This window comes from Hyaena hyaena, unplaced genomic scaffold, assembly GCF_003009895.1.
Source record: "Hyaena hyaena isolate Hyena2069 unplaced genomic scaffold, ASM300989v1 scaffold_125, whole genome shotgun sequence".
NCBI classification, from domain to species: domain Eukaryota; kingdom Metazoa; phylum Chordata; class Mammalia; order Carnivora; family Hyaenidae; genus Hyaena; species Hyaena hyaena.
The window spans coordinates 3,168,340-3,195,616 of NW_024080757.1; the positions used below are offsets into that span (position 1 = coordinate 3,168,340).

Genomic DNA, 27,277 nt, shown 5'->3' on the forward strand with positions numbered 1-27,277 from the left:
AGTGGGTGCCCCCCTCTCCCCCTCCAGCGCCCCCTCCCGCCGCCGCCTCCTCCCCAGTCACAGGCGCGTCCTCCGCGCACGTGTGCGAAACGTCACCGGCGGGTCCCGGGGAGAGGGACAGACCCAGCCGGCGGGACGGGCACACGGCTGCCCCCGCCCTCCGCCACCGGGGGGCGGGGAGGGGGACAGGGCGGGGAAGGAAGGGGCAAGGGGAGAGGCGGGTCAAGGGCAGGCCCGGGGCCCGGCGAGGAAGGCCCGGGCGCTCGGGCCGCGCGAGCGCCGCCGCCGCCGCCGCCAGGATGCGCCCAGGCCGGGGCGCCGGCCCGCGAGTCCCTCGCCCCCCAGACAGCCCACGCCCCAGCTCGCACCCGGCCTCCAGCCCCACCTCTCCCCCCCCCGCCCCTCTCCGCCTCCCCCACCCCTTTGTTGCCGGGAGTTCCAGATCCCAAAATGTGTCAAGCGCGGCACGGCAGAGCCCCTGCGCCCCGAGGTCGCCGCAGGGACCCCCGGCCGCCAGCGGGCCTGCGAGGCCGGCGGGGGGAGGGCGAGCACCCCATCTGTCCCCCCGGTTCCCAGCCCCCGGCGGCGCCCCACTCCCCACTTCACTTATACTCCCTCCCCCCCCCACCCCCTTCTCCATCCGGGGCGTGACCCCTTCCTACGCCCGAGAAAGAGGAAGCTTCGAGTCGGAGGGGAGGGGAGGGTGGGGGTAGGGAAAAGTGCTGGGAAAGAAGGGGGGCCCGCGAAAAGTTTCCGAGCGTTTGACGCGGTCCGCGCCGACGCAGTCCCCGCTGCCCCGCGCGCCCGGCGGAGCCCCCCGACCCTCCGGGCGCCGGGCTAACAATGAGGCCCCCGCGGCGGCCCGCAGCGCGCCCACCACCCCGCGCCGAGCAGCCCACCTCCCGCCCGGGCTGGGGACGGTGGGGACCGGAGGGCATTACCGGAGGGCCGCCGCCGCCGCCGCCGCCGCGTCCCAGCGCTGGTGGCTGCTGCAGCAGCCCGGCTCTGCCGGAGGGTCCGTGCGGCGTGGTGTAGAGGAGGCTGCCGGCGGTGTGCTCCGCGCCGGGGGCACTGGGGAGCAGGGGCCCGGCGGCGCCCGCGCCGCTGTGCAGGGAGGAGGAACAGGAGGTGGTGGACGTGTTCGTGGTGAGGATCTGGAGGTACGCGCCCGGGGCGGCGGCGGCGGCGGCGGGGAAGCCGGGGCTGGCCAGCAGTGCCCTTTTGTCCATGGAGGCTGTTGCGGCGGCGGCGGCGGCGGCGACGGCCGCCCCCTCCCCACCCCCGGCGGTCACCAGGTACTGCTCCAGGGCGGGCTGGATCCCCTTTCTCATCTCTCGCTCCTGCTCTTTTTATTGCTACGGTCTATTCATGTATTGTTTTCAATTTCTTTTATTATTTGCAGTCGGAGTTTCCAAGTCTCTCCTCCTTCTCTCCTCCCCGCCCGGCGCTTCCGAGCCCCTTCTCTCTCGTTTCTTTTTATTTTTCCGCACCGCACGGGCCCCGGGGGCCAAAAATAATCGGGGCTCTGGAGAGAGGAGGGTCCCGGCCGCACGGATATCGGGCCCCGAGGGGGGATGGAGGCGTCGGGGGCGGCCGATGCAACGGATTGCGAGGCGGCGGCGGCAGCCCGGGTGCTGCGGCCGGCAGCTGAAAAATGGCTCCAGGAAGCTGCTGCTGACAATGAATGAAGGGATACGGTTTACGCGCCAAGGTCCTCCCGCGAAACTCAGATTTCCCGCCGGCTTTTCAAACCATATTTGCATATCCCCGCCCCTCAACCCGCCGAGGACCGTTCCCACAGCCCATTGGGCCTCCAGCTCCTCGCTTGAGTCCCAGTCGTGGCGCAGGGCCGCGACTGGCTGGTTTCCATTGGCTGCCTCGCCTCACGGTTACCGGGGCGACAGGGGCCTCATTTGCATGGGCCTCCTCGATTGGCTAGGGGAGAGCAGGGCTTTTCGGGGGTGGGGCAAAAGCCTTCCCTTCTCTCCCACGGAAAGCCACGCCCTGCCCGAGCTCCGCCCCGGCGCGCGGGCGGGGGCTGCTGACCTGGGCTCGCAGACTCAGCGTCCATCTGGTCTGGGGCACAAGTTTCGCTTTTAGAAATTGTCAAGGTGACGAAGGGGGACACTTGCGGGAATTCTCTCTCCTTTGGCCACTCAGTGTAGTAGATGAACAACAGCTGGAGATTCTCCCAAAGGTGTTTCAGAGGCAAGTGGGACCACGCGGACGACGCCTGGCAGGTGGGAACTGAGCCCTTTAAATCGTGGGTTTCTCTTTTCCTGAAATCCAACCAATGCCGCGGCGAGAGCGGAGCCCGAGGCCCAGGCTGATAGACAGAAGCATGTGGGCCGACGGGGACCGTGGGGGCAGAAGGTTCGGCTGCCGTGACCGCGGGCACCACTTTCGTTAGCCTTCCAGATCATTCCTGGCGGCTTCCTTAGTAGCCGGGATGGGGGGGTTACGTAAAAAATTAAACTCTGAAAGGCTTTGAGCAAAAGCTTACCACGAGTATGGGTTTGGAGTCCAGCCACACCTCCCCCCCTCCCCACCCCCTCCGCTGGCCCAGAAGCACCCAGGGCGGTTAATCAGGGCTGACCCGGGACCGATCTGCGGGTCTCTAATCCGCCAAGCAGTAATCCGAAGAAGTGCCCGCTTCCCACCATGACGTCTCGCTCCCAGCAAACGCTGCACAACTGGCACCACCGGCGCTTTACACTCTCGGTTTCCCACCAAGTTCTCCGACTGAAGGCAAACGCGACGATCCAGACCCATCCCAAAACATTTTAAAAGATTCTGCCTTGCCTTGCCTTTCTTCATTTTAGTAAACTAGGCGTTGTCACCAGAAGCCTATTAAGTTCCTGTCAAACGGATTTCTGTACGGATGCCAACTATACGTGGATCTTAAAATTGAACACTGCTTCTGTGAGATAGGACAGGAAAAGGGACGCCCGCAGGATTGTGGGGAAAGGTGTCCGGGTCAGTCAGTCATTTGCAGGCCCAGTCCCTGAGAATCCTACAAACGAGCTGCTAAGCTGGTGTTGGGGGGGTGATGAGGGCTGTGATTCTTTTCAAACATTTTTAAACTTTTTAAAATTTATTTTTTAATTAACATCCAAGTTACTTAGCATATAGTGTAACAGTGATTTCAGGAGTAGGTTCCTTAATGCCCCTCACCCAGTTAGCCCATCCCCCCTCCAGCAACCCTCTGTTTGTTCTCCATATTTAAGAGTCTCTTATGTTTTGTCCCCCTCCCTGTTTTTATATTATTTTTGCTTCCCTTCCTTTATGTTCATCTGTTTTGTATCTTCAAGTCCTCATATGAGTGAAGTCATATATTTGTCTTTGACTAATATCACTTAGCATAATACCCTCTAATTCCATCTATGTAATTGCAAATGGCTAGATTTCATTCTTATTGATGGCCAAGTAATACTCCGTTGTGTATGCGCGCGCACACACACACACACACACTCTCCACATCTTTTTTATCCATCCATCCACCAATGGATATTTGGGCTCTTTCCATACTTTGGCTATTGTCGATGGTGCTGCTATAGACATTGGGGTACATGTGTCCCTTCAAAACAGCACACCTGTATCCCTTGGGTAAATACATAGCAGTGCAATTGCTGGGCCATAGGGTAGTTATATTTCTAATTTTTTGAGGAAACTCCATACTGTTTTCCAGAGTGGCTGCACCAGTTTGCACTCCCACCAGCCGTGCAAAAGAGATCCTCTTTCTCTGCATCCTTGCCAGCATCTGTTGTTGGAGGGCTGTGATTCTTGTAGCCCATATGCAAAACTTTATTATTGTTATCGATAATAATAATTTCCAAAAGCTCATATATTCAGTCTTACGAAAAGCCTGACCAGATATGTCAGTTCAAGCTAGGACTCCTTAGTACTTTCAGTCCTGTTATCTAGGCTGAAACAGGATGGGCTAAAAGTACTCTTAAAGCTTGCAACCAGGCTCAGGAATGTAGGTGAGCAAGCCAGTGAGGGACACACGGGCTAGTGCTCAAACATTTATGGACGCTCTTTCATAAAACTGACACTATCTTTAGGGCAGATTAGGTGGTACTCAAAGGGCATCAATTCCTGGTTGGATGAGGGGCATAACGTATCGGCAGTTTCCTTGACCTTATGCCATCAGTGTTGCTTTCCGCCGTGGGTCACTGCCGAGGAACTCAGTACTGTAACCACTCAGATTATACCACCTGTAGAACATCACTGGCTGCATGCATTCGGTGGTGGGAGGGACAGTTCTGGACATGCAGTATTAAGATTAGAGACAAGCCCAGGATTTGGAACTGGGCACAAAAATCCCTACCAGGGCTCTCCACAAGTGATTATGTTAAGATGAGTACGGCCCAGTCACAAAGGAGCGAGTGTTACAATCCAGATCCACACCTGTGCTTCTTGTTGAGAAAGCCTTGAAATACTTATCCTACTTGAGCCAAGTTATAGTTTTTAACATACGGCATTTGGAAGAAAACAAACAATGTGACATTTTAATGTCTAGCGAACCCCAGGATGAAGCGGTAGAAGGGTCCGAAGAGAGAAGAGGAGGTGATGGAAAACGAGATGCTAAAATTTGAGGTAGGCTATTGATTTGCAGAGAGGCAGCATGTTTTCATAGAGAGATAATGGGCTTTGGAGCCAGAGTGATCTGGGCTTAAATTACAGCTCTGCCACTTGCTGGTTCTACAACTTTAATCTTTAAAAGCCTGTTTTCTCCTATGTTAAGTGGGAACTCCTACAGCAATGCCCATATTACAAGGTGGCGATGAAAAGCGGCAATAATAAATGTAAAGTGCCAGGCATATAGCAGGTGCTCAGTAAGTGGTAGCTGCTTATGATTCTACTTGATGGTGTGGTTTGCAGCTCTGTCGTCCAGTCTGACTCCCAGCCTCCAACCTTCCTGTTGCCCCTGGACGTCCACATGCTGTGGCAGCAGGGCTTTGTCCCCGAGTAGGAGCACAGTCATGTCCTGGCTACGAGGGATTATAGCATCCTGACTCAGAAGTTCAGGATAATAAAATCAAGTGAGCTCTGCCACTCACCCCACGACCCACCCCATCTGTTAATGGCCAGCTTCTGGCTGGTTCCTGAGTCTGAGCCTTCATGACCTTCCCTTGAAGGTTAGATTGTTCCAGCGCTAGAGCCAGACAACTCTTGCCTTCCCCTTGCTCTGACAGTGGCCCCAAACAGCTGGTTGCAGAATTGGCCTGTGTAGTTGAATGGTGGCCCATCAAAAAACAAAAACAAAAAAACACGTCTTTATCCTAAACTCTAGAACCTGTATTGTGAACTTATTTGGAAAAAGGAATATTTGCAGATGTAATTAAGTCAAGAATCTCAAGGTAAGATCATCCTGAATTACCTGGGTGAGCCCTAAATCCAATGGCCTGTATCCTGGTAAGAGACACCTAGAGGAAAGACGCAGAGGGGAGGAGAGGCTTTGTGAAGATGGAGGCAGAGGTTGGAATGAGCAGCTGCAAGTCAGGAAACGCCATGAGCCACCAGAAGCTATAAGAGGGAGGAGTAGCACCTCCCACGGAGCCTATAGAGGGAGCAGCACCCCTGCCCCGCACATGTAGATTTTGGACATCTGGCCCCTAGACGTGTAATAGAATAAGTTTCAATTGTTTTGAGCCACCCAACTTGTTAATTTATTACGGCAGCCCTGGGGAACTAATGCAGTGTGTTAGCCTGCCTACCTGAAGCTCAGACCTCTTAGCTGCTACTCACCTTGTTTCGTGTTGCTACTAACACCAATGACAGTATCAGCCTGGGCTATAGCCCCTGTTGAAGATTTTTCGAAGTATGACTTGTTGCACACTTATGGAAGGAGTTTGTAAAAATGCTGATTCCCGAGCACTACCCAAACCTAATGAGTCCTTTGAGGCAGAGCCCAAGAATCTTATTTAACAATGCCCTCCAGGTAATTTCTTCAAGCACTAGAGATGCAGAGCCAGAGTCAGCTGTATGACTTTGGACTTCTTTCCATTATTTCCTTTTCTAGCTACAGCAGGGGTTGCCATTCTTGTGTCTAAATGCCTTGATGGGTGTTTCTTATCTTCCTGACTCTTCTCATTCTGCCAGTTTACATAACGAGTTCTGAATTCTTATTCACTTGGGCACACATACTGTGTGTGTGTATATATATATATATGTATGTATGTATGTATGTGTATGTATATAAACATATGAAGTTTGATGTTACGATCTTCTCTGAAAGTCTTCATTTCCTTTTTTATTAAAAAATTTTTCAAAATTTTAATTGTTTATTTATTTTTGAGAGAGAGTGAAAGCAAAAGTGGGGGAGGGGCAGAGAGGGAGAGAGACAAAGGATCTGAAGCAGGCTCTAGGCTCCATTCTGACAGCAGACAGCCCGATGCAGGACTCAAACTCATGAACTGTGAGATCATGACCTGAACTGAAGTTAGATGCTTAACTGACTGAACCACCCAGGCATCCCAAAAGTCTTTGTTTTCAATTTCAAATTACAATTTTGCCAACATCCATAAGGTCAATATAAATAATACCCAAGAAACAGTACTGTTAAACAGTTTTGTGGCAATTCAGCGTTAAGTCTTCAGATAGAAAAATTGTAGGCTGAGGAAATTAAAGAAACTGCTCATAAGCCCAGAAAATCTTTGGAACATCTAACATTTAAAATTGTGCCTTTTGCGGGGCGCCTGGGTAGCTCAGTCAGTTAAGCGTCCGACTTCGGCTCAGGTCATGATCTTGTGATTGGTGGGTTCGAGCCCCACATAGGGCTCTATGCTGACAGCTCAGAGCCTGGAGCCTGCTTTGGACGCTGTTTCCCTCTCTCTCTGCCCCTTCCCCCCCTCTCAAAAATAAACATTAAAAAAATTAAAAAGAAAAAATAAATAAAATTGTGCCTCTAACTCCAGTTCAGACAAGTCTGGTTACCACATTGGATTTAGAGTGTATGGCTTTAAATTTTAGGGTCTGGAGAAGATTAGTTTAAGAATTTAAGGTTTTTGTAGTGCAGTTCAGTTCGTTGCCCATATAGAAATAAGATTCTCTGTTTTTACCTTCCTGGTTAGGAAGAGGAGCATGCCTGTAAGCCATTACCACATCAGACACTAATAACAAAATTTCTAGGTGCTTATCCTAGAAAATTGACCATTATAGTTATTATAGATTGTGGTTTAGAGTGTAGTTTCTTATCTTCAGCTCTTTGTCCAGGAAGGTACTGTTTGGATAGAATTTTTGCATTTTTAAATAAATCTAGGATGAACTTTAGGCACAGACCATGGCTTTCAATCCCATCTACTGAATCTGTATCTCTGGAGTCCAAGAATATGCCTTATAAATAGGATCATTGTGATGCAGGTGGTCCACAGGACGCACTTGGAGAAATAGCCACACTGGCATCCATCCATGACCTAGAAATCTCTGCCCTATAAATTGGTTTCTTTGGCAACTATGACATAGAACATACTCTTGTAGGTAGTATCTTTTGAGTAGCTAATGTTACCATTGTTAACGTAAGTGTTTATTTAGACTGTACTGTGATTGCAAATTGCCTCTTACTAAAGCTTTTCCTGGTCACTTAACAAGGAATGCTATGGAGACAAATTAGATGAGTGGAAAAGAAAAGTATGATCTCAAAGGGGTGTGTTTCCTTGCCTTTTTGAAACAGATTTTTTAAAATTTATTTTTTTAATTTACATCCAAATCAGCATATAGTGCAACAATGATTTTGGGAGTAGATTCCTTAATACCCCTCACCCATTTAGCCCATCCCCCTCTCTCAACCCCTCCAGCAACCCTCTGTTTATTCTCCATATTTAAGAGTCTCTTATGTTTTGTTCCCCTCCCTGTTTTTATGTTATTTTTGCTTCCCTTCCCTTATGTTTATTTGTTTTGTATCTTAAAATCTTCATATGAGTGAAGTCATATGATATTTGTCTCTCTCTAATTTCTCTTAGCATAATACCCTCTACTTCCATCCATGTAGATGCAAATGGCAGGATTTCATTCTTTTTGGTTGTCTAATAATACTCCACTGTATACACACCACATCTTCTTTATCCATCCATCCACCGATGGACATTTGGGTTCTTTCCATACTTTGGCTCTTGTTGATAGTGCTGCTATACACATTGGTTTATAAACATAGGTGCAAGTGCCCCTTCAAAACAGCACACCTGTATCCCTTGGATAAATACCTAGTAGTGTAATTGCTGGGTCGTAGGGTAGTTCTATTTTAAAATTTTTGAGGAACTTCCATACTGTCTTCCAGAGTGGCTGCACCAGTTTGCATTCCCACCAGCAGTGCAAAAGGGTTCCTCTTTCTCTGCCTCCTCACCAACATCTGTTGTTGCCCGAGTTGTTAATGTTAGCCATTTAACAGATGTGAGGTGGTATCTCATTGTGGTTTTGATTTGTATTTCCCTGACAGTGATGTTGAGCATTTTTTTATGTGTCAGTTGGCCATCTGGATGTCTTCTTTGGAGAAATGTCTATTCATGTCTTTTGCCCATTTCTTCACTGGACTATTTATTTTTTTGGGTGTTGAATTTGATAAGTTCTTTACAGATTTGGATACTAACCCTCTATCTGATAAGTCATTTGCAAATATCTTCTCCCATGCTGACGGTTGCCTTTTAGTTTTGCTGATTGTTTCCTTTGCTGTGCAGAAGCTTTTTATTTTGATGAGATCAAAACAGATTTTTACTGAAACAAAAAGTAGAGACAGAACCCAAACAACACAAATGTATGGATTAATGAATTATTATCAGGTGAACACCCTTGTAACCACCACCCAGGTCAAGAACTGGAACTTGACCTGAAGTCATGTTCATATGCTCCATCCTGATCACAGCCCCTTCCTCCCACCCAAAGAAAGCATTAGCTTGATGTTTTTAGTCTTCGCTTCCCTATATTTTTTTTTTAAGTTTCATCACCCAAATATGTATCTTTAGGAACTATAGTTTCGTCTTCCCCATTTCAAAATATGTTGATGTGTTTTTTAAAGTCTCTTTTATTTTATTATTTTTTTAAAGGTTATTTATTTATTTTTGAGAGAAACAGAGACAGTACAAGTGGGGAGGGGCAGAGAAAGAGGGAGAGAGAGAGAATCCCAAGCAGGCTCCACACTGTCAGCACAGAGCCAGACATAGGGCTCAAACTCATGAAACTGTGAGAGCATGACATGAGCTGAAACCAAGAGTCAGACACTTAGCCAACCGAGCCACCCAGGTGCCCCTAAGTCTCTTTTAATGGTTCCTCATCCATCCTTTTATTTTCCTTACAATTTATCTTGAAGCCTGTAGTGGCTTGAATGGTGGCCCCTCCCAAAAGATATGTCCACTGGAACCTTTGAACCAGACCTCTGACCTTGTTTAGAAAATGGTCTTTGCAGAATAATTACTGTAAAGATCTCAAGGTGAGATGACCTTGGTTTAGGATGAGCCCTAAATCCAATGTCCATTATTTTAGAAGAAGACAGGAGAAACATAGAGGAGATATGGAAGCAGAGGCAGAGAATGAAGTGATGGGCCCACAAACAAGGCACACCACGGGTTGCCTGCAGTCACCAAAAGCTAGGAGAGGGGCACGGAGCTGATTCTCCCTCAGAAGCCTCCAGAAGGAAATGACCCTGCCAACGTCTTGATTTTAGCTCTCTAGCCTCCAAAACTAGGAAAGAATAGATTCCTGATGTTTTAAGCCACCTAATGCATGGTCATTTGTTATGCACCAGCCCCAGGAACTCATTCAAAGAGCTTGGGCCATTTGATGTCCGGGCCTGAATTTGACAGAATTTGGCGCACTCATGGTGCCGGTTAACCATGTTCCTCTGTCTTCTGCATTTCCTGCAGATTTGCAGCTGGATCCACAGTATGGACCAGACTCAGGTTTGATTCCTCTGGCAAACCCAAGGCACACAATGTCAGTTTGTCCCTTGTTCTGTGATCTTAGCAATCATTTGTGATCCTTATTTTCTTTTACCCCCACGATACTTGTCCTCAGTCCTTTTCTGTATGTGAACTTCGCTTTCTTGGTCTTGAAGAATGAGAAGGGTTCAGATAAGCGTGTCTGTCTTCACGGAGCTCCGTCTTCGATTGTTATCATGAAAATGAGGGCTCACTTCCTGAGATTTCCTCCATCCCCACTTCTGTCTAGTCTAGATCTTCCCTTCTCTTCTTATGCTTGTCCCTGTCCTGGTCAGTTCGGACTCAGTACCTCATCTTCAGAGAGAGCCCTGAGGGTCAGCTCTGAGAGGCAGAGGCTAGCTGGCTCTAGTCCCTCCAGAACCTCCAACTAGTGTTCTTGCTCTCAGCTGCTCCTGGGGGGCAGAACCCCCCTCAGTTTCAGCTGCCTTTCCCATGTCACCCCACCCACGCCTCCGAGAAGGTCTGCTGGTTCTTTTGGGAGCTTCTGTTCGTTGGTCCATCAGGCGCTCCCCTCTTCTCTCCTTCTTTCTCAGACGCAGGTGCTGATACCATGCAAGCTCTTAAGGCTATTGATGGTCTGTTCCCACCCACCCCTTTGTGTTTTGAGCCTTGTGAGGTTACTCTGCCACCAAATTTTGTCATAAACATTGCTCGTGGGTTTCTGGTTTTCCTATCTGGCCGTCCTTTCTGTCTTCATGTGAGGGTAAGAAGAGATTGAAGAACAATGCTGCCTCGTCGCCACCTTCAGATTTATTTTTCCTTTTTTTTAAGTTTTAGTTTTAATTTTACTTAGTTAACTTATAGTGTTATATGAGCTTCAGGTATACAGTATAGTAACTCAGCCAATCCCCATCACCGCCTTCACCCATACCCCAACCCTCCCTTCTGGTAGGAAGGGAGTTTGTTCTCTGTCGTTAACAATCTGTTTCTTGTTTGTCTCTCTCTTTAACCTTTTTCCACTTTTGCTCAATTGTTTCTTAAATTCCACATATGAGTGAGATCATGTGGTATTTTTCTTTCACGGATTTATTTTGCTTGGCATAATACTCTCTAGTTCCATCCATGTTGTTGCAAAAGGCAAGAGTTCATTTCTATGGCTGACTAATATTCCATTGTGTGTGTATATCACCTCTTCTTTATTCCCTATTGATGGACACTTGGGCTGCTTCTCTGGTTTGGCTGTTGTAAATAATACTGTGATAAACATAGGAGTGTATGTGTCCCTTTGAATTAGTATATATTTTTTTGTATTCTTTGGGTAAACACCCTTACTTTCCCTGTTTTTAAATTATTGTTACTTGAGAAAGAGAGAGAGAGAGCAGGGGGAGAGGAGCAGAGGGAGAGAGAAAATCTTAAGCAGGCTCCATGCTCAACCTGGAGCCCGATATGGGGATCAATCCCATGACCCTGGGATCATGACCTGAGCCAAAATCAAGAGTTGGACACTCAACTGACTGAGTCACCCAGATGCCCTGTGCACCCTCTTACTTTTCCTTTTAATCAGATTTATTTTGAATCCACCACATTTGATTGTCACAAAAACAGTGCCATGAAGGCATACATTTCCATAAGCGTTAAGAGAAAGGAAAGTTTTGAGCTGTATTCTTTCTGGGTTATCAGATAGAACTTGAAAAAGTTGAGCTGAGGAGGAGAAGTGGAGCCGAGATACTTAATTTTACTTAGGCAGTGACTCCAGTGAGATCTAGTATAGGAGGCAGTCTGTTTGTACCTCTTCCTTGTGAGCTTTAAATAGGGAACATTGTTGCACATCACAAATGAGTGTGTGGCTAGAAAATTGCTTTTTCTTTTCCACCTTGGTTTCCGGGACAGCATTCCCTCTGGGTTCCCATTCGACCCTCCTGACTTTCTGGGACTCTTCAATGGTTTCATTTTCTTTATTCTCTTAAAAATCTCTTTTTCGACTTTCTTCTCCTCCTGTTTTACACATTCTCCCTGGATTATATTTTTAAATAATTATTATAGTAAAATATATAATATTTATTATTTTTACGTCTTGTAAGTGTGCAATTCGGTGGCATTAAACACATACGATGTTGTGTCACCATCGTGACTATGTATACCCAAAAGTTTTTAATTATCCCCAACAGACCATCCCCCCCTTCCCTCCGTCCCTGGTAATCCCCATGCTACTCTCAGCCTTTGTGAATTTGACTACTCTAGGTACCACATATAAGTGGTATATACAGTGTTAGTCCTGTGTCTTGTTTATTTCACTTAGCATAATGTTTCGAAGTCCATCCATGTTGTAAGGGATATCAAAGTTTTATTCCTTTTCATGGATGAATAATATTCCATTGAATGTATGTGCCACAATTTGTTTATTCATCTATTGATGGACTCCGGGGTTACTTCCACCTCTTAGATATGGTAAATAATGTTGCCGTGATGTTAGTCTACACATATCTGTTCAAGTCCATGCTTTCAGTTCTTTGGGGTACATACCTAGTAGAGGAATTTCTAGGTACTATGGATGTTCTATGTTTAACTTTTTGAGCAAGTTCCTGGACAGTCTTGACTTTACCTGTAATTTCAACACAGTCTAGATGGTGTTGTTCAGTAGAACCTTCTGAAACGATGGGAATGTTCTATAATTCCATACTGTCAGATACAGTAGCCATTAGCTACATGTGGCTAATGATTGCAGGAAATGTAGCTTAGTATGCTTAATAAATTGAATTTTTAAGATTGATTTATTTATTTTGCAACATAGTGTTATTAACCATAATCACTATATCATACATTACATCCCCATAACTTACTTATTTTATACCTGGAAATTTGTACCTTCTGACCCCCTTCACCCATTTAGTAAACTTAAAATCAAATTTCTTTATTAATTTTTTTATTTTATTTCTAGGAGAGAGAGAGAGAGAGAGAGACAGCGTGAGCAGGGGAGGGTCAGAGAGAGAGGGAGACACAGACTCTGAAATAGGCTCCAGGCTCTGAGCTGGCAGTCAGCACAGAGCCCCACGCGGGGCTCGAACCCATGAACCGCGAGATCATGACCTAAGCGAAAGTCGGACGCTCAACCGACCAAGCCACCCAGGTGCCCCTTAAAATCAAATTTATATAGGCACATGAGGGGGGCACCTGGGTGGCTCAGTCAGTTAAGCGTCTGACTTTAGCTCAGATCATGATCTCACGGTTCATGGGTTTGAGCCCCGCGTCAGGCTCTGTGGTGACAGCTCAGAGCCTGGAGCCTGCTTCAGATTCTGTGTCTCCTTCTCTCTCTGCCTACCCTCTCCCGGTTATGCTCTGTCTCTGTATCTCAAAAATAAATAAATGTTTAAAAAATTTAAAAAATAGGCACAAGTGGCTTAGCGGATCAAATAACATATACTTATAGGCTGTGACTTTTTCTAATTCTGTATTTCCAACTTGGCCATTTTTCCTGAATTTCACATATGAACTTCTACTGTGTTTTCATGAACATATCCTTGATTCGCATGATCTTTATTTCTTTTGTGAACTATTGCTGCAGAATTTGAATTCATTTCCTAATGTGAAATTGGCATCAAACTCCAGTCAATTCTACTGCCAAAATGATCTTGTCTACATCACCTCAAGACACTTTAACTGGATCTAGACTGTCTACTGGGCAATGAGATCTAAGTGAAGTTCCTAAAACGTTAGTCTGACAAACTTTGTCTTTCTGAGACTCCTCATGACCTGATGAATTAAGACCGAATTCCTTATCTTAGCCTACAGTTTCTCAGGTTCTCTCTCGTTTCATTTCACATCATTTTCCAACAGGCAACAAGACTCCAGCTGTACCAAACTACCTGGAGTTCCTCAAATGTTCTCTCCCACTTCCATTTCTGCTACAGCTGTTATTCTGCTTGAAAATGCCCATCACTGTCTGTCAAAATTATACACTGTTACTCATCTTTTAAGGCTCAGCTCAGGGAACACCTCCTCTCTGTAGATTCCTCCGATCACATTCCACCCCCCACAATATTTTTCATTCATCCAATAGTGTGTATTGAGCATGTACTTTGTGTCAGACCAGTTTACAAACTGTGGCTGTAAGTGAGAAGCAGATAGGCTGAAAAGTGTCTTCATCAAGCTTGAAGATAGGGACTAACAAATAGGGAATAATAATAATAATGACATAGTTATAGCTATATTTAATCATCATACATAATAAGTGCTGTGGTGTGAGACAGTACATGGTGCTCTTAAAGAACTGCAGAAGGACACCTCACCTGGGCTTAGTGAGAACCTAGGGAAGGCTTCCTGGAGGAGGAAATGGAGGGATGGATAGGAATTGTTCAGGTAGTAAAGCATGGGAGCAGGGAACATGAATGCATGGCTTCTTGAAAGCGATGAAGGTGGTTCAGCAGGAGATTATGGAGTACTTTATAAACGAGTATCAAGACATTTGGAATTTATCCTGAAGGCAATGAGAAGCTATTGAGACAATGTGTGACGTGATAAGATCTGGTCTAAGAAGGACTCCTCTGGCCACAGTATGTGGAATGTACTGGAGGGGCCAGGACTATGGCAATAATCCAGGTCAGCGAACCATGCTCCAGGTCAAATCCGGCCCATGGTCTGCTTTTAGATGCCCTGCAATCTAAGAATGGTTTTTTATCCTTTTTACATTTTTGAATGGCTGAAGAAAAATCAAAAGAAGACTATGTCCCAAGACACAGTAAAAAGTAAATCAAATTCAAAGTTTGGTTTTCGTCAATAAAGTTTTATTAGAGCATAGGCAAGCCCGTTTGTTTACACATCGTCTATGGCCGCCTTCGGTCTACAGGATAGAGTTGAGTCATTGCACCACAGTTGAACCCACCAAGGTGAAAATGTTTATCTGACCCTTCACAGAAAAAGTTGGCCAACCTCTGATCTAAGTGAGATATCACAGTGAATTAGACCAGGCTACCCAAGCAGATGTAGACGCCTTGTCTTTTCCACAGCATGTGAATTAAAATGGTAACCTATTAGTGTTTTTTTTAATTGTTTTTTTTTTCTCTTCCATTAAACTGTGGACATCTTCAGAGCAGATATTTTTCTTTAGTTAACCTTGTCTCTCGGTATTTAGCATTCTGTCCTTGCTTAGTAAATGTTTGTTGGATAAGTAGACGTATGTGGGTTTATATGTCTTTGACACCCATGTATAGATACACAGAAAGCATCTGCTGCTTTTGCTTGCTGCCAGGAACCCTGCGATTTAGTTGAAGCTGAGCCCTTTTACCCCCTCTCCAGAGGTGGCAAGGTGACTCAGGCCTGTCCAGGAAGTCTTTTTTAAGTCTTTGCTTTTAATACTTGGAAACTCATAGAGCCAACTTTCCTTTCATTTACTATTGCCTAGAGTTGACCTTACTTTCTTTCTTTTTTTTTTTTTTTACAAATAGTTTATTGTCAAATTAGTTTCCACATAACACCCAGTGCTCATCCCCACAAGTGCCCTCCTCCATGCCCATCCCCCCTCCCCCCCACATCCATCAGTCCTCAGTTTTTGTTAGCATTCAAGAGTCTCTCATGAGTCTTTCCCCCACCATTTGCCCCCTTCTTCTCCCCCTTGGTCCTTAGTTCCTCCTAATCCTCCTATACGTGCAAACATATGATATTTGTCCTTCTCTGCCTGACTTATTTCGCTCAGCATAACACCCTCAAGGTCCATCCATGTTGCTATACATGGCCAGATTTCATTCTTTCTCATTGCCATGTAGCATTCCATGGTATAGATAAACCACATCTTCTTGATCCATTCGCCCGATGATGGACACTTAGGCTCTTTCCATGTTTTAGCTATTGTGGAGAGTGCTGCTATGAACATTCGGGTACATGTGCTCCTATGCCTCAGCATTTCTATATCCCTTGGGTAAATTCCTAGCAGTGCTATTGCTGGGTCATAGGGGAGTTCTATTGTTAGTTTCCTGAGGAACCTCCACACTGTTTTCCAGAGGAGCTGTACCAGTTTACATTCCCACCAACAGTGTAGGAGGGTGCCCATTTCTCCACATCCTCGTCAGCATCTAGAGTTCTCTGATTTGCTCATTTTAGCCACTCTGACTGGCGTGAGGTGGTATCTCAGTGTGGTTTTGATTTGCATTTCCCTGATGAGGAGGGATGCTGAGCATCGTTTCATGTGTCTGTTGGCCATCTGGATGTCCTCTTTGGAGAAGTGTCTGTTCATATCTTCTGCCCATTTCTTCACTGGGTTGTTTGTTTTTCGGGTGTGTAGTTTGGTGAGTTCCTTATAGATTCTGGATATTAACCCTTTATCTGATGTGTCGTTTGCAACTATCTTTTCCCATTCTGTTGGTTGCCTATTAGTTTTGTGGGTTGTTTCCTTTGCTGTGCAGAAGCTTTTAATCTTGATGAGGTCCCAATCGTTTATTTTTGCTCTTGATTCCCTTGCTTTTGGGGATGTGTCAAGCAAGAAGTTGCTGCGGTGGAGGTCAAGGAGGTTGTTTCCTGCTTTCTCCTCTAGGGTGTTGATAGTTTCCTGTCTCACGTTCAGGTCCTTTATCCATTTTGAGTTTATTTTTGTGCATGGTGTGAGAAAATGATCTAGTGTCATTCTTCTGCATGTTACTGTCCAGTTCTCCCAACACCATCTGTTAAAAAGGCTGTCTTTTTTCCATTGGATATTCTTTCCTGCTTTGTCAAAGATCAGTTGGCTTTATACTTTTGGGTCCACTTCTGAGTTCTCAATTCTGTTCCATTGGTCTATGTGTCTGTTTCTGTGCCAATACCGTACCATCTTGATGATGACAGCTTTGTAGTAGAGGCTAAAGTCTGGGACGGTGATACCTCCTGTGCTGGTTTTATTTTTCAGTATTACTTTGGCTATTCGAGGTCTTTTTTGGTTCCATACAAATTTTAGGATAGTCTGTTCTAGTTTTGAGAAGTAGGCTGGTGCAATTTTGATTGGAATTGCATTGAATGTGTAGAGTGCTTTGGGTAGTAATGACATCTTAACTATATTTATTCTTCCTATCCATGAGCATGGAATGTTTTTCCATTTCTTTGTGTCTTCTTCAATTTCCTTCATAAGTTTTCTGTAGTTTTCATCATACAGATCTCTTGTATCCTTGGTTAGGTTTATTCCTAGGTATTTTATGTTTTTTTGTGCTACTGTGAATAGGATCAGTTTCTTGATTTCTCTTTCTGTTGCTTAATTGTTGGTGTATAAAAATGCAACCGATTTCTGTACGTTGATTTTGTACCCTGCAACTTGGCTGAATTCTTGGATCAGTTCTAGTAGGCTTCTGGTGGAGTCTGTCGGGTTTTCTATGTAGAGTATCATGGAGTTGACCTTACTTTCATCCTGCCCCAAACTGGAGGGATATCCATGGGGAAAAGTGAAAGTTTCTCCCTCTAGCTACTCACTAGTCCTGCTCTTGTGTGGTACATAGAACCTAATGTCAAGGGTGGGCAGGTGGATTAGAGCATCCTGGTGCTTCTTGGAATGCCCTTGTGTAGAGAAGAAGCTCTACAAGAAACAAACAGGAAAGGTAAAAGAACAGCAAATGCAAAAGGTGGAAGGCAAGAAGAAGAAAAGAAAGAGGTACAATGTGCAACTGCGGCAGTGCGATGGACAATTACCTGAAATGCTGTGTCTTTGCACAAGAGGAATCTAAGATGAGGGGTAGGCACTTTGGAAGGAATACTACAATTTTTAAGACATTGGATATGATTTGGGGCGCCTGGGTGGCTTAGTCGGTTAAGCGTCCGACTTTCGCTTAGGTCATGATCTCGCGGTTTGTGGGTTCGAGCCCCGCGTCGGGCTCTGTGCTGACTGCCAGCTCAGAGCCTGGAGCCTGTTTCAGTCTGTGACTCCCTCTCTCTCTGACCCTCCCCTGCTCACGCTGTCCCTCTCTCTCCTAGAAATAAATAAAACATTAAAAAAAAAATTTAAAAAAGACATTGGATATGATTTATCAAATGTAAAATCATCTGAATTTGTGAGTGCTTTACAGATTATAAAGTCTTCTGCTTTTACACTGAAATATTTTAATTTTACAAGTAATATATGGGTACATACTTGTTTAAAATTTTTAAAACTAGGGGCGCCTAGGTTGTTTAGTCGGTCGAGTGTCTGACTTCAGCTCAGGTCATGCTCTCACCACTGGTGGGTTTGAGCCCTGATTGGGCTCTGTGCTGACGGTTGAGAGCCTGGAGCCTGCTTCGGATACTGTGTCTCCCCCTCTCTCTGCCCCTCCCATGCTCATGCTCTGTCTCTCTCTGTTTCTCAATAATAAATAAATGTTAACCAAAAAATTTTTTTTAATTAAAAAAATATATATATACAACAAAGAGCTAGGCTAGGTGCTTTTACCCTCTGTAACACAGTGGTGTCTTTAACCTTCTGAAAAACCTAGGTATTTTTACCCTCTCTAACACAGAGGATTATAGAGATATAACGTCCAGTATAGTCTCATACGTGCTAGATGGCAAAGCCAAATTTCTGGCTCGAATGTTCACACTCTTGACTCAAGAATCCTTCTGGAACCCGTGCCACTCTAAAGGGGAGCCCAGTGGCCTATACACACAGCTCGAAAGTGGAACACTGGCTTAAACTGAGTAGCCAGCTTCTCCAGAGAGCAGTGCCTGGTTTCCAAGTCATTCTCAAATGAGACTGCAGATCCCAAATGTTGTGGGTTAAATTGTGTCCCCCTAAAAAAGACACCATCAAAATTCTAACCCCTGACACATTAGAATGTGACTCCATTTGGAAATAGGGTCATTGCAGATATAATTGATTAAACTAAGTGAGGTCATACAGGAGTAGAGTGGGCCCTCAGTTCAATGTGACTGGTGGTCTTATAAGAAGATAGCCAGATGAAAACACAGAGACACAGGGAAAATTCATCTGATGATGAAAGCAGAGATTGGATTGTGCAGCTACAAGCCAAGGAATGCCAAAGATTGCCAAGAAACTACCAGAAACTAGAAGAGATAAGGAAGGATTTCCCTACTGTTTTAAGAAAGACCATGGTCCCAGCAATACCTTGATTCCAGACCTCTAGCCTCCAGAACTGTGAACCCATAAATTTCTGTTGTTTTAAGCCACAAAGTCCAGCCGTTCCAGGGCACCAATATACCAGGTAAATTCTACATAACAGAGGCAAATGCTTTTGCTAACAACTTCTTCATAAAAAATAACCATAGTCTTTTGGTCAGGATGACATTTTCTGTTTATATCTTAAGTTGCTCAAGACAAAACAGAAGCTTTTCTAAAATGCCAGAAATAATATGATTTTTATCTTTCAGTTACTCAATGAGGATTTAAGAGGTCAAAGAAAAATAGTATGTCCTTGGTTTAAGAGCAAATAGTCAATATTTAATCCCTGAAGTTATTTCCCTCAATGTTTTGTTATAATTTTTTTTTAAACTCTGAGGTTATTTTGTTGGAAACATATAAGAAATAGTTACACATTATTGTTGTATGAGAACCGTTTTTGACTTAAACTCTGGTAGGAAATGTATAAAACATGGATGCTACCTGAAGCATATATTAATTTTTTTTCTCTCCTTGCAGAAGAAGCCTGCAAGAAGGTCGCTGAATTTCTTCATTGAACTACTTTTGTGTTGGGAATGACCTCTATGTAATAGTATGAGGTGAAGGTCTTTCCAATTTTAATATATCGCCTATCCTTACTACCCTAACCTATCATTCCTTCCCTTAGAGTAATTTCTTTGGGCTAGAGAACAAAGGTGGGGAGAGTGACTTCAGAGATTATAGTAATTCAGACACCTGAGAGAGGCAGAAGATGAGTGTTTAAATTCTCCGTGGCTCTTGTCCCATTGGCTGGTTAGCATGGAATAATTTACTTGGTCTGCTAAAATTTACTGGCAATGTCAAAGAATCTGGATTGGAGAGGCTAAATTTGCTGGTGGAGAAATTACAATCATAAGAGCTTGGGGTGTTGTTAGAAAGACCGGTAGACTTGTTATATGGACAACATCCTTATGTGCATAATGTTCTTAGATGGACAACATTCTTACCTGGACAACATTCTTACTTGGACAATGGTCCTTCTCCATCTAGGAAGGTCACCTTCTCCCTTGGGTGAGCCAGCTTTGGGAGTGACACTCTGGAGCAATTAGGAATAAAGGTCCACCCACCAAGGAGCAAGTGGAGCCACCTCATCGATGAATGGAGGAGGGGTGGGTACGAATACTACCTTCATACTCTGGTGAGGAGGGAGAACGCACAATGGGGCCTTGAATAGCAGTATTCTAGAAGCAGGAAGATGGGAATCAGTGCTAAGGAGAAAGCCCAGCAGAGAGGGAGCAGGAAAAAACAAAGGAGAAAAGGACACTCCGAGAACGACCTTGCCTTTCATTGGTTTTACCTAGAGCTAACCATTTTCCTCCTGCCCAAAGCTGGTGAGATACCCACCAGGAACAGTGAAAGGCTTATCCCTCTAGGAACCCACTAGTTCTGCTCTTGCAATGCCCCCCCCCCCGCCCCCAATGTGGAACTATTCACTATGTGGCAGTCATCATTTTGGCCTTGGGTTACAAGAGGAAATAATTTGCCCTTCACCTTTAAAATCTTTCCTTCTCCTTTCAGATGACTGCAGGGAGAGTGTAGGTCTCGGTTATAACTTCTGAGTTACCCCTCGCAGGAAGCTCGATACGCTTCTTGGGAATGAGGACGTTGTTTTATACATTCAGGAACATCTCCATAAATATTTGTCGATTGATTGATTATGTCTACATCGCCCATCAAATCACATCTACCTAGGGTATGTACATATAAACATCCTGCTCTGAGACATATTTCTGACCTGTCATATTGAATATAAAACAGAAGGAAATAAAGCCAGGGAACAAGCACATGTTATGCAGACGTACTTGCTTTATACACTGCCTGGTTCAGAACCAACGGCAGAGATTTGCAGGGACTAATACACTTCAGATGAGCAAACGCTAAAATCTGTGTTTGCAAATAAATAGAAATGACTTTCTGGAGGGAAGAAAGGTGGCGGAAAGGGGGTGGCGTAAGGAAGAATGTGTAGAATTATGAGAAGAACATCTGGTTCAGTTAAAGAATAAAACCTAGGAAAACACAACCTCTGGGCCTGGATAATCTTCAGTTTATGTTGATGATAGCTTCAGAAGAACTGGGACTTTGTCCTTTTCTTTATAATAAGAAATAGGTGTTTGGTCTTTGTCCCCTTTTCTGGGGTAGTGCTCCCATTCAGTGCCACCTCTGACCTTGGGGTGGGGAGAAGGACCAGAGGTTGAATCAGTCACCAATGGCCAGTGATTTCATCAATCATGACTAAGTAGTGAAGCATCCATAAAAAACCAAAGAGCTTCTGGGTTGGCGAGCCCATGGAGATATGGAGAGAGTGCTGGGTCTGAGAGAGCATGGGCATGCCATGCCCTTTCCTCATACCTTCTGAGTTACATCCTTCTGTGATAAACCAGTATTCTAGTAAGTAAAGTATCTTCCTTGAGTTTTGTTAGGTACTCTAACAAATCAATGAGTCCCAAGGAGGAAGTCATTGATACCTCCAGTGTATAAACTGGTTGATCAGAACCACAGGTGATAAGCCAATGGGCATCTTAAGTAGGGGTGGGGTGGGGGCAGTCTGTGGGATGCACTCCTTTCCCCCCACATTGGAAATGGGTGTAGACTGTTATAAGACCCCAGGCCACAACCGGTGTGCAATAAATATTTGTTGAATGAAGGAAAGAAACTCTGGAAATAATTTCCTGCTTCTGTGGAACACATTAAACCTATGTTTTTTTTTACATCAAAGAGTTTTTTGTTTTGTTTTGTTTTAGATGCTGAAGTCTCTTCAAACAACATCCTGCTGAATATAAATAAAGGCAGAGCCACCCTTGAATCAAGTTCAAATGGGAAGTCCAGTGATGTCTTCCAATCATCTCTACCAATCTCCCGTCTCCATGCCAGATGCTCTAATTCACTAGGCCTGGGGAGCAGCAGATCTGGGTGTTTGGGGGAAGCTTCCTAGGTGGTTCCGACACAGAGGCAGGTTTGGAAAGCACACAGTTCCAGGGCTCCCCTGGGCACTAGACTGCGTGCTTCACAAGAACAGGGAGTCTACACACGCTGCACCCTCACAACTGGAGGGCCACATGCCGCTAAGGCACCAACACTATTTACCATGCTTCTGTTACTGCAGCTGCTTGTCTGTGGCCCTCCAGGTTCCCTTCAGGCTGATTTTGGATTACAAAGATTGTTAGAGTCACAATAGACGCTCAGTGAATGTCTATTGATTTAGTCTAGCATTCTCAGAAAATGTGGGGATAGGGCAGATTTTTCTTCCCTTCATCTGAGACAGAGCTTTCCCCCTTTGAAATGTCTCTTTCTGACATTTTTCTTCACAGCATCCCAGTGGGTGGGGAAAGACCAGCATCCCCCTCCCACCCCATTTTATAGATGGGGAAACTGAGAACTAGAAAAATGTATTTGTTTACTCCTTGCCAAAAAGGCAATTCAAAGCGGAGCTGGGACTGGCTTCTATGGACGTATTTACAGTGATTGTCTCTCCTTAAGCCACAATAAGGAAGATCTTTTCTCCCGAGAGTACATTAGAACAAGCCCTAATATAAATGTCTTCTACTCCGCAGATAACTGGTAATGTATGATTATGATACGATCTCATGATTTTGTTCAGCAACAAACACAATCTTATATTTTATTTCAGAGATGATAAACTTTACAATCAGATAATGTTATTTTTTACACTTTGGGTCCCTCAGCCCCTTTTAAAATACTACTTAGACTTTTCCTATCAGCAGTATTTATATACTGCATTTCCCATTTATTTTCATCAAGCCTGTTCTCTCAAAGATTCTAATAAGCTTCCTTTGTAACTGAATCCCTCTATTTCCTCTCCAGTACCTATGAAAGAACAGACCTCCTCTGAAAGGCACAACATTTAATGTATTAGCTTCCACTCTGATTCTCAGACTTTTCTAGATAACCTTGAAAGGGCATCAGTTCTATGGTGTTCTCTAATGAATATCATGGGGACGTGCACATTTTGACCCAAACCACGAGAGGAGCTCCTTTGGAAGTTATCCCAGATTTAGGTCTGCAGGATCATAAGAATGAGTTTATTTATGGACAATGATTATGTGAAATCTGTAAAAATACAGAAAATTCTAATCATTGCCTTACTCTCAAGCGTCTCTCCTCAATCTGAGCATAATTTCTTTCAGTTTTGATCAGGATGTGTGATGCATACCTAATGGGCTTCCCACCGCCATCTGGCAAACTGTGCAAGTTCACAGCTCGCACTACGGCAGCAGCAAGCAATACCACAAGCCAAATTTAAAGTAAAAGTGGGCTACGGGACAGTTGAATCCGTAAGAATGAGTTCTCTTTTAGCTCCAGAAATGCTTTTTGGTGGGGCAACCATCTTTAATAGTTTGTAAGTTTCCATAGCCTTCAGAGAGGGCCCTTTTTACCTGCGCTGACGAAGGTAAATCTGAGTTTCCAAATTGTGTTGTTACCCAAGAAAAGTTTGCTTATTTGTGGAGTTTCAAGGCTTTCTTCAGTTAGAATCACTCATTCATCACTAGTTGTTAGAAAACAATTGAATTATATTAGGAGGCTGGGTTCCGAGGACTTTCTTTTAACTTGAGAAAATGCTCATGTATATCAACCAATATTCAAAATTGTGTTTATGAATAATAATTCTAGGAAAACACCTTAATTGACTTGCTTGAAAGTGTTGTTACTGTCAGTTATTCTTCACTTCAAGATGGGTCACTAGGTGCCTCTAAGTAACACTGGAGGAGCAAATGAAGATGCTGAGGACTCTGGCGATTGCAATTACATCCAGGGTAATTGATGCTCTTTATAATGCTTGCATGAAATAATTTTTCCCTTAAGAAATACTTACTTCCATATCCTTTTCACGTTATCCTATTCCCAGGTCGGAACTTATCTTTGTATTATATTCACTTATGTAAGTCCATAATATTTTAGTTGTGAGTGTAACTCAAGCAAACTGACTTGAATTTGCTTCGACTCCAAGGAGGAGCTGAATAACTATTTCATTGGTTCTAAAATTTGCATTACAATTTTTAAAAATATCTCTGAAATAAGATGAGTCTAACACTTGATAGCACATTATGGTTTAATTGCAAGTGTATTTACATAAAATACATACTAACAAAGTGGTGCATCTCTTAACTGATGGTGTCTTAAACTTGATCAGATATGGGAAGTCACAGGAAGGCCATAATGCCGTTGAGTCTCAGGAACCACTTGAACCAGAAGCTCAAACCTTACTAGAACTCTCTGTCTGACCATCTTCCCTCATTTGGGTTGGCTTCATTTCTTTCAATTCAGCCTGGCTTCCTCCTCTACATGCAAGAGACAGGGCTCCCAATGGTGCTCCCAGTTTCATATCTTCTGGGTTCCACAAACTGAGTCACAAACTCAAAGCTATCAGTAAAGGCACTCACTGTCTTAGTTTGGGTCAGGTGCCCATCCCTAGATCAGTCCCATTTGGTTGGGGGAAATGTGGTTGTGAAAGACTCTTAAGGAGAATACACGAATCAGAAAGGTCCTATAGGAGCCATGCAGACAGGAGGGATGGTGGAGAGTGCAGAGGAGTCAGTTCTGGGGCGGGGGGGGGGGGGGGGAGGGGATGTTACCACTAATGATCTTGCTTTGAGAATGTTAAACCTTTACTGGTCCACTTCGGCTCTTTGTTCTCTTCCCAACTGGAGCCACTGGTTCTCATTGATAGCTCCACCCTCGTGTTCAGGACATATTGCAAGAGGGAAAATTCAGGAAAAATAGAGGTATTTATAGATCACATCCCCTTGCCTCTTATTCACAGAGGGCAAGAATGCTTAGGGAGAAAAAGTGTGTGTGCTGATAGCAGGTTCTGCCATTTATACAGGACTCCAGACCCTTCTGGATTATACCTCAGAGGCTAGCAAGCTAACAATCCACTCGCAGCCTCCTTTGCAAGTAGCTTCCACTAGAGACTCAGTAGGTGGAGTGGATAAGATGAGCTGGCAGCCCCTGGGGAGCTAGGGCCCCGCAGTGGAGACTGATTTTTCAGGAGCACCCGACACAACCATGTGATGCCCCTTACTCTCGGCAGCAGAAAAGAGGTTTCCTGGCATCAGACAGCATCTAGTGTGATTGGGTATGTCTCCTGGTGGCGTTGTTCCTGGCCATTTGGCCGCCAAACTTGGTTCTGGCCTTCTGGGAAATTCTGTAAGCCTGGATAGCGCATGATAAATCCATTTCATTTGAAATAAGCTAGCGTGGATTCTGCTGTCTGCGGCTCATATCCCTTGCTGATACTCTCACACTGTCAGCAAGGACATTACAACTTTTCGTTTAGTCACAAAAAATAGTAAAAATTGGGTCTACTGGAGAAGTAGCCACATGGAATCAAGTCTCTCTAATCTTTTATCCTTTACATCCACTTTTGAGCTCATCCAGTATGTTCACCCACATTATCTCCTAAGAGATGGACAGAGGGCATAAGCCCCTGTTATTACTGAGGATGTGGGAAAACAGATGCCCTTCCTGAGAGAGATACATGGCTAAAGGCATACACTCTGGAGTCCAGTTCACTAATCCATGGCTTTGATCAAGTAGTTTGACTTCTCTGTGCTTCCATGTCTAACTAAAATGTGAAATGAAGATGAAAAATACCTACCTTAAAGAGCTGTTTGAAGGAATAACCTTAAGCAACCATGCAGAATATTTGGGAAGTTGCCTTGGGCACAGTAAACTCTCAGTCAGCATTTACTTTCATACCATTTACCGTTGCTGAGTATAAACTGGTATATCCTTACTGGAGGACAGTGTGGCAATATCTATCAAAAAGTCTGTGCACTTCGGCTCAGCAATTATACTTGGTATCTAATCAACAGAAATACACTTTCCAGAATGTTCTCCAGTGGGGAAATAGTTAAATAGATTGCATCATATCATGGAGTACTGTGCAGCCATTTAATAAGAATAATGGTTGCAGCCCCCCTGGAAAACAGTGTGGAAGTTCCTCAAAAAATTAACAAGAGAACTCCCCTAGGACCCAGCAATAGCACTGCTAGGAATTTACCCAAGGGATACAGGAGTGCTGATGCATAGGGGCACATGAACCCCAATGTTCATAGCTGCCAACAATAGCCAAAGCATGGAAAGAGCCTAAGTGTCCATCAGCTGACGAATGGGTCAAGAAGATGTGGTTTTATCTATACGATGGAATACTACATGGCAATGAGAAAAAATGGAATCTGGCCATGTGTAGCAACATGGTTGGACCTTGAGGGTGTTGTGCTGAGCAAAATAAGTCAGGCAGAGAAGGACAGATACCATATGTTTCACTTATAAGTGGAACAGGAGAAACTTAACAGAGGACCATGAGGGAGGCGAAGGGGAAAATAGTTGGGGAGAGGGAGGGAGGCAAACCATGAGAGACTCTTGAATGCTGAGAACAAACGGAGGGCCGATAGGGGTGGGGGAGAGGGTAAGGAGGGTGATGGGCATGGAGGAGGGTACTTGTTGGGATGAGCACTGGGTGTTATATGGAAACCAACTTGACAATAAACTATAAAAGAAAAACAAATAAGAATAACAGAAGTCTGTACCTTCTACAGGGAAAGATCACTACTATCTAGATTGTCCATGTATTCAACAAATGCTTATTGGGGATTTGCTTTGCCCAAACTGGTCCAGGTGCTGAAAGTTAAAACTATTAAGTCATGGAATAGTCTATGCAGTATGACCAACGGGAGTTGAACAATAATCTGCATCTGTGTACAAATGTCTCCTGGGCTGTGGTCACCTCTGCCCGGCGATAAAGAGGCCTCAGCTGGCTCTCTCCAGGCCAACCAGAACGGATGCCGAGGCTTGCTTTACCACATCACCGCTTCTTGTGTATCCTGGCTCCATCTTGGAGGTCTATAAATGGCCTGAACCTTTGGAAAGGGCAAGAAGGTTCTAAGGCATGAACAGCCACCATATCTGTTGGACAGTTGATGGTTGTCCAGCTGGCTGCTGTTTCTAGAAAGTCCCTGCCAGAGGACAAGCACAAGAACATCTGAAGTGTTCCTGGGCTCTGCTTACTCAAATGGCTCCTGGGTCTCGGCAGACATTGCCTTCGCCCCCCGGTGGCTTTGCTGCTCACAAGGGAGGACGGCTGAACCTCCCCTTGGGTGGACATGTTGCTTGCTTCGCATCCTGCTCTCATCTGGACTCACACAGACCCCCTATCGTGTCCTGTCCCTTCCATTTCTCCACTTCCTAGCTATCTCTGGTGGCAAAGCAGTTGGCTTTTTCATGCATTCTATGTCCAGGCTACTGTTTATGCTGCGAATATGGCAGGGCTTTGACTTTGATACATAAG

General features: G+C 44.8%; 1 protein-coding gene and 1 long non-coding RNA gene across 4 annotated transcripts in view; one reads left to right on the top strand and one right to left on the bottom strand.

Annotated features, from left to right (window-relative positions):
* The window catches only part of E2F3 (E2F transcription factor 3), an 80,766-nt gene extending 79,044 nt beyond the window's left edge, over nt 1-1,722 (bottom strand). The window contains exon 1 of one of the 2 annotated variants that reach the window (XM_039237454.1): nt 942-1,722. In XM_039237454.1, the coding sequence (XP_039093385.1) occupies nt 942-1,331 (390 nt within the window). In that variant the 5' untranslated portion in view covers nt 1,332-1,722. The remainder of the gene's footprint in view (nt 1-941) is intronic. The other variant, XM_039237453.1, reaches the window with a different exon arrangement.
* On the top strand, nt 1,204-24,011 carry LOC120235249. Of its 2 annotated transcripts, none has more exons than XR_005529350.1 (4): nt 1,204-1,295; nt 19,450-19,529; nt 19,900-20,078; nt 21,711-24,011. It is a non-coding gene; the product is annotated as an uncharacterized LOC120235249 (long non-coding RNA). The 2 variants fall into 2 exon arrangements; XR_005529351.1 differs by having other exon boundaries at nt 19,960-20,078.
* Nucleotides 24,012-27,277: the final 3,266 nt, after the last annotated feature.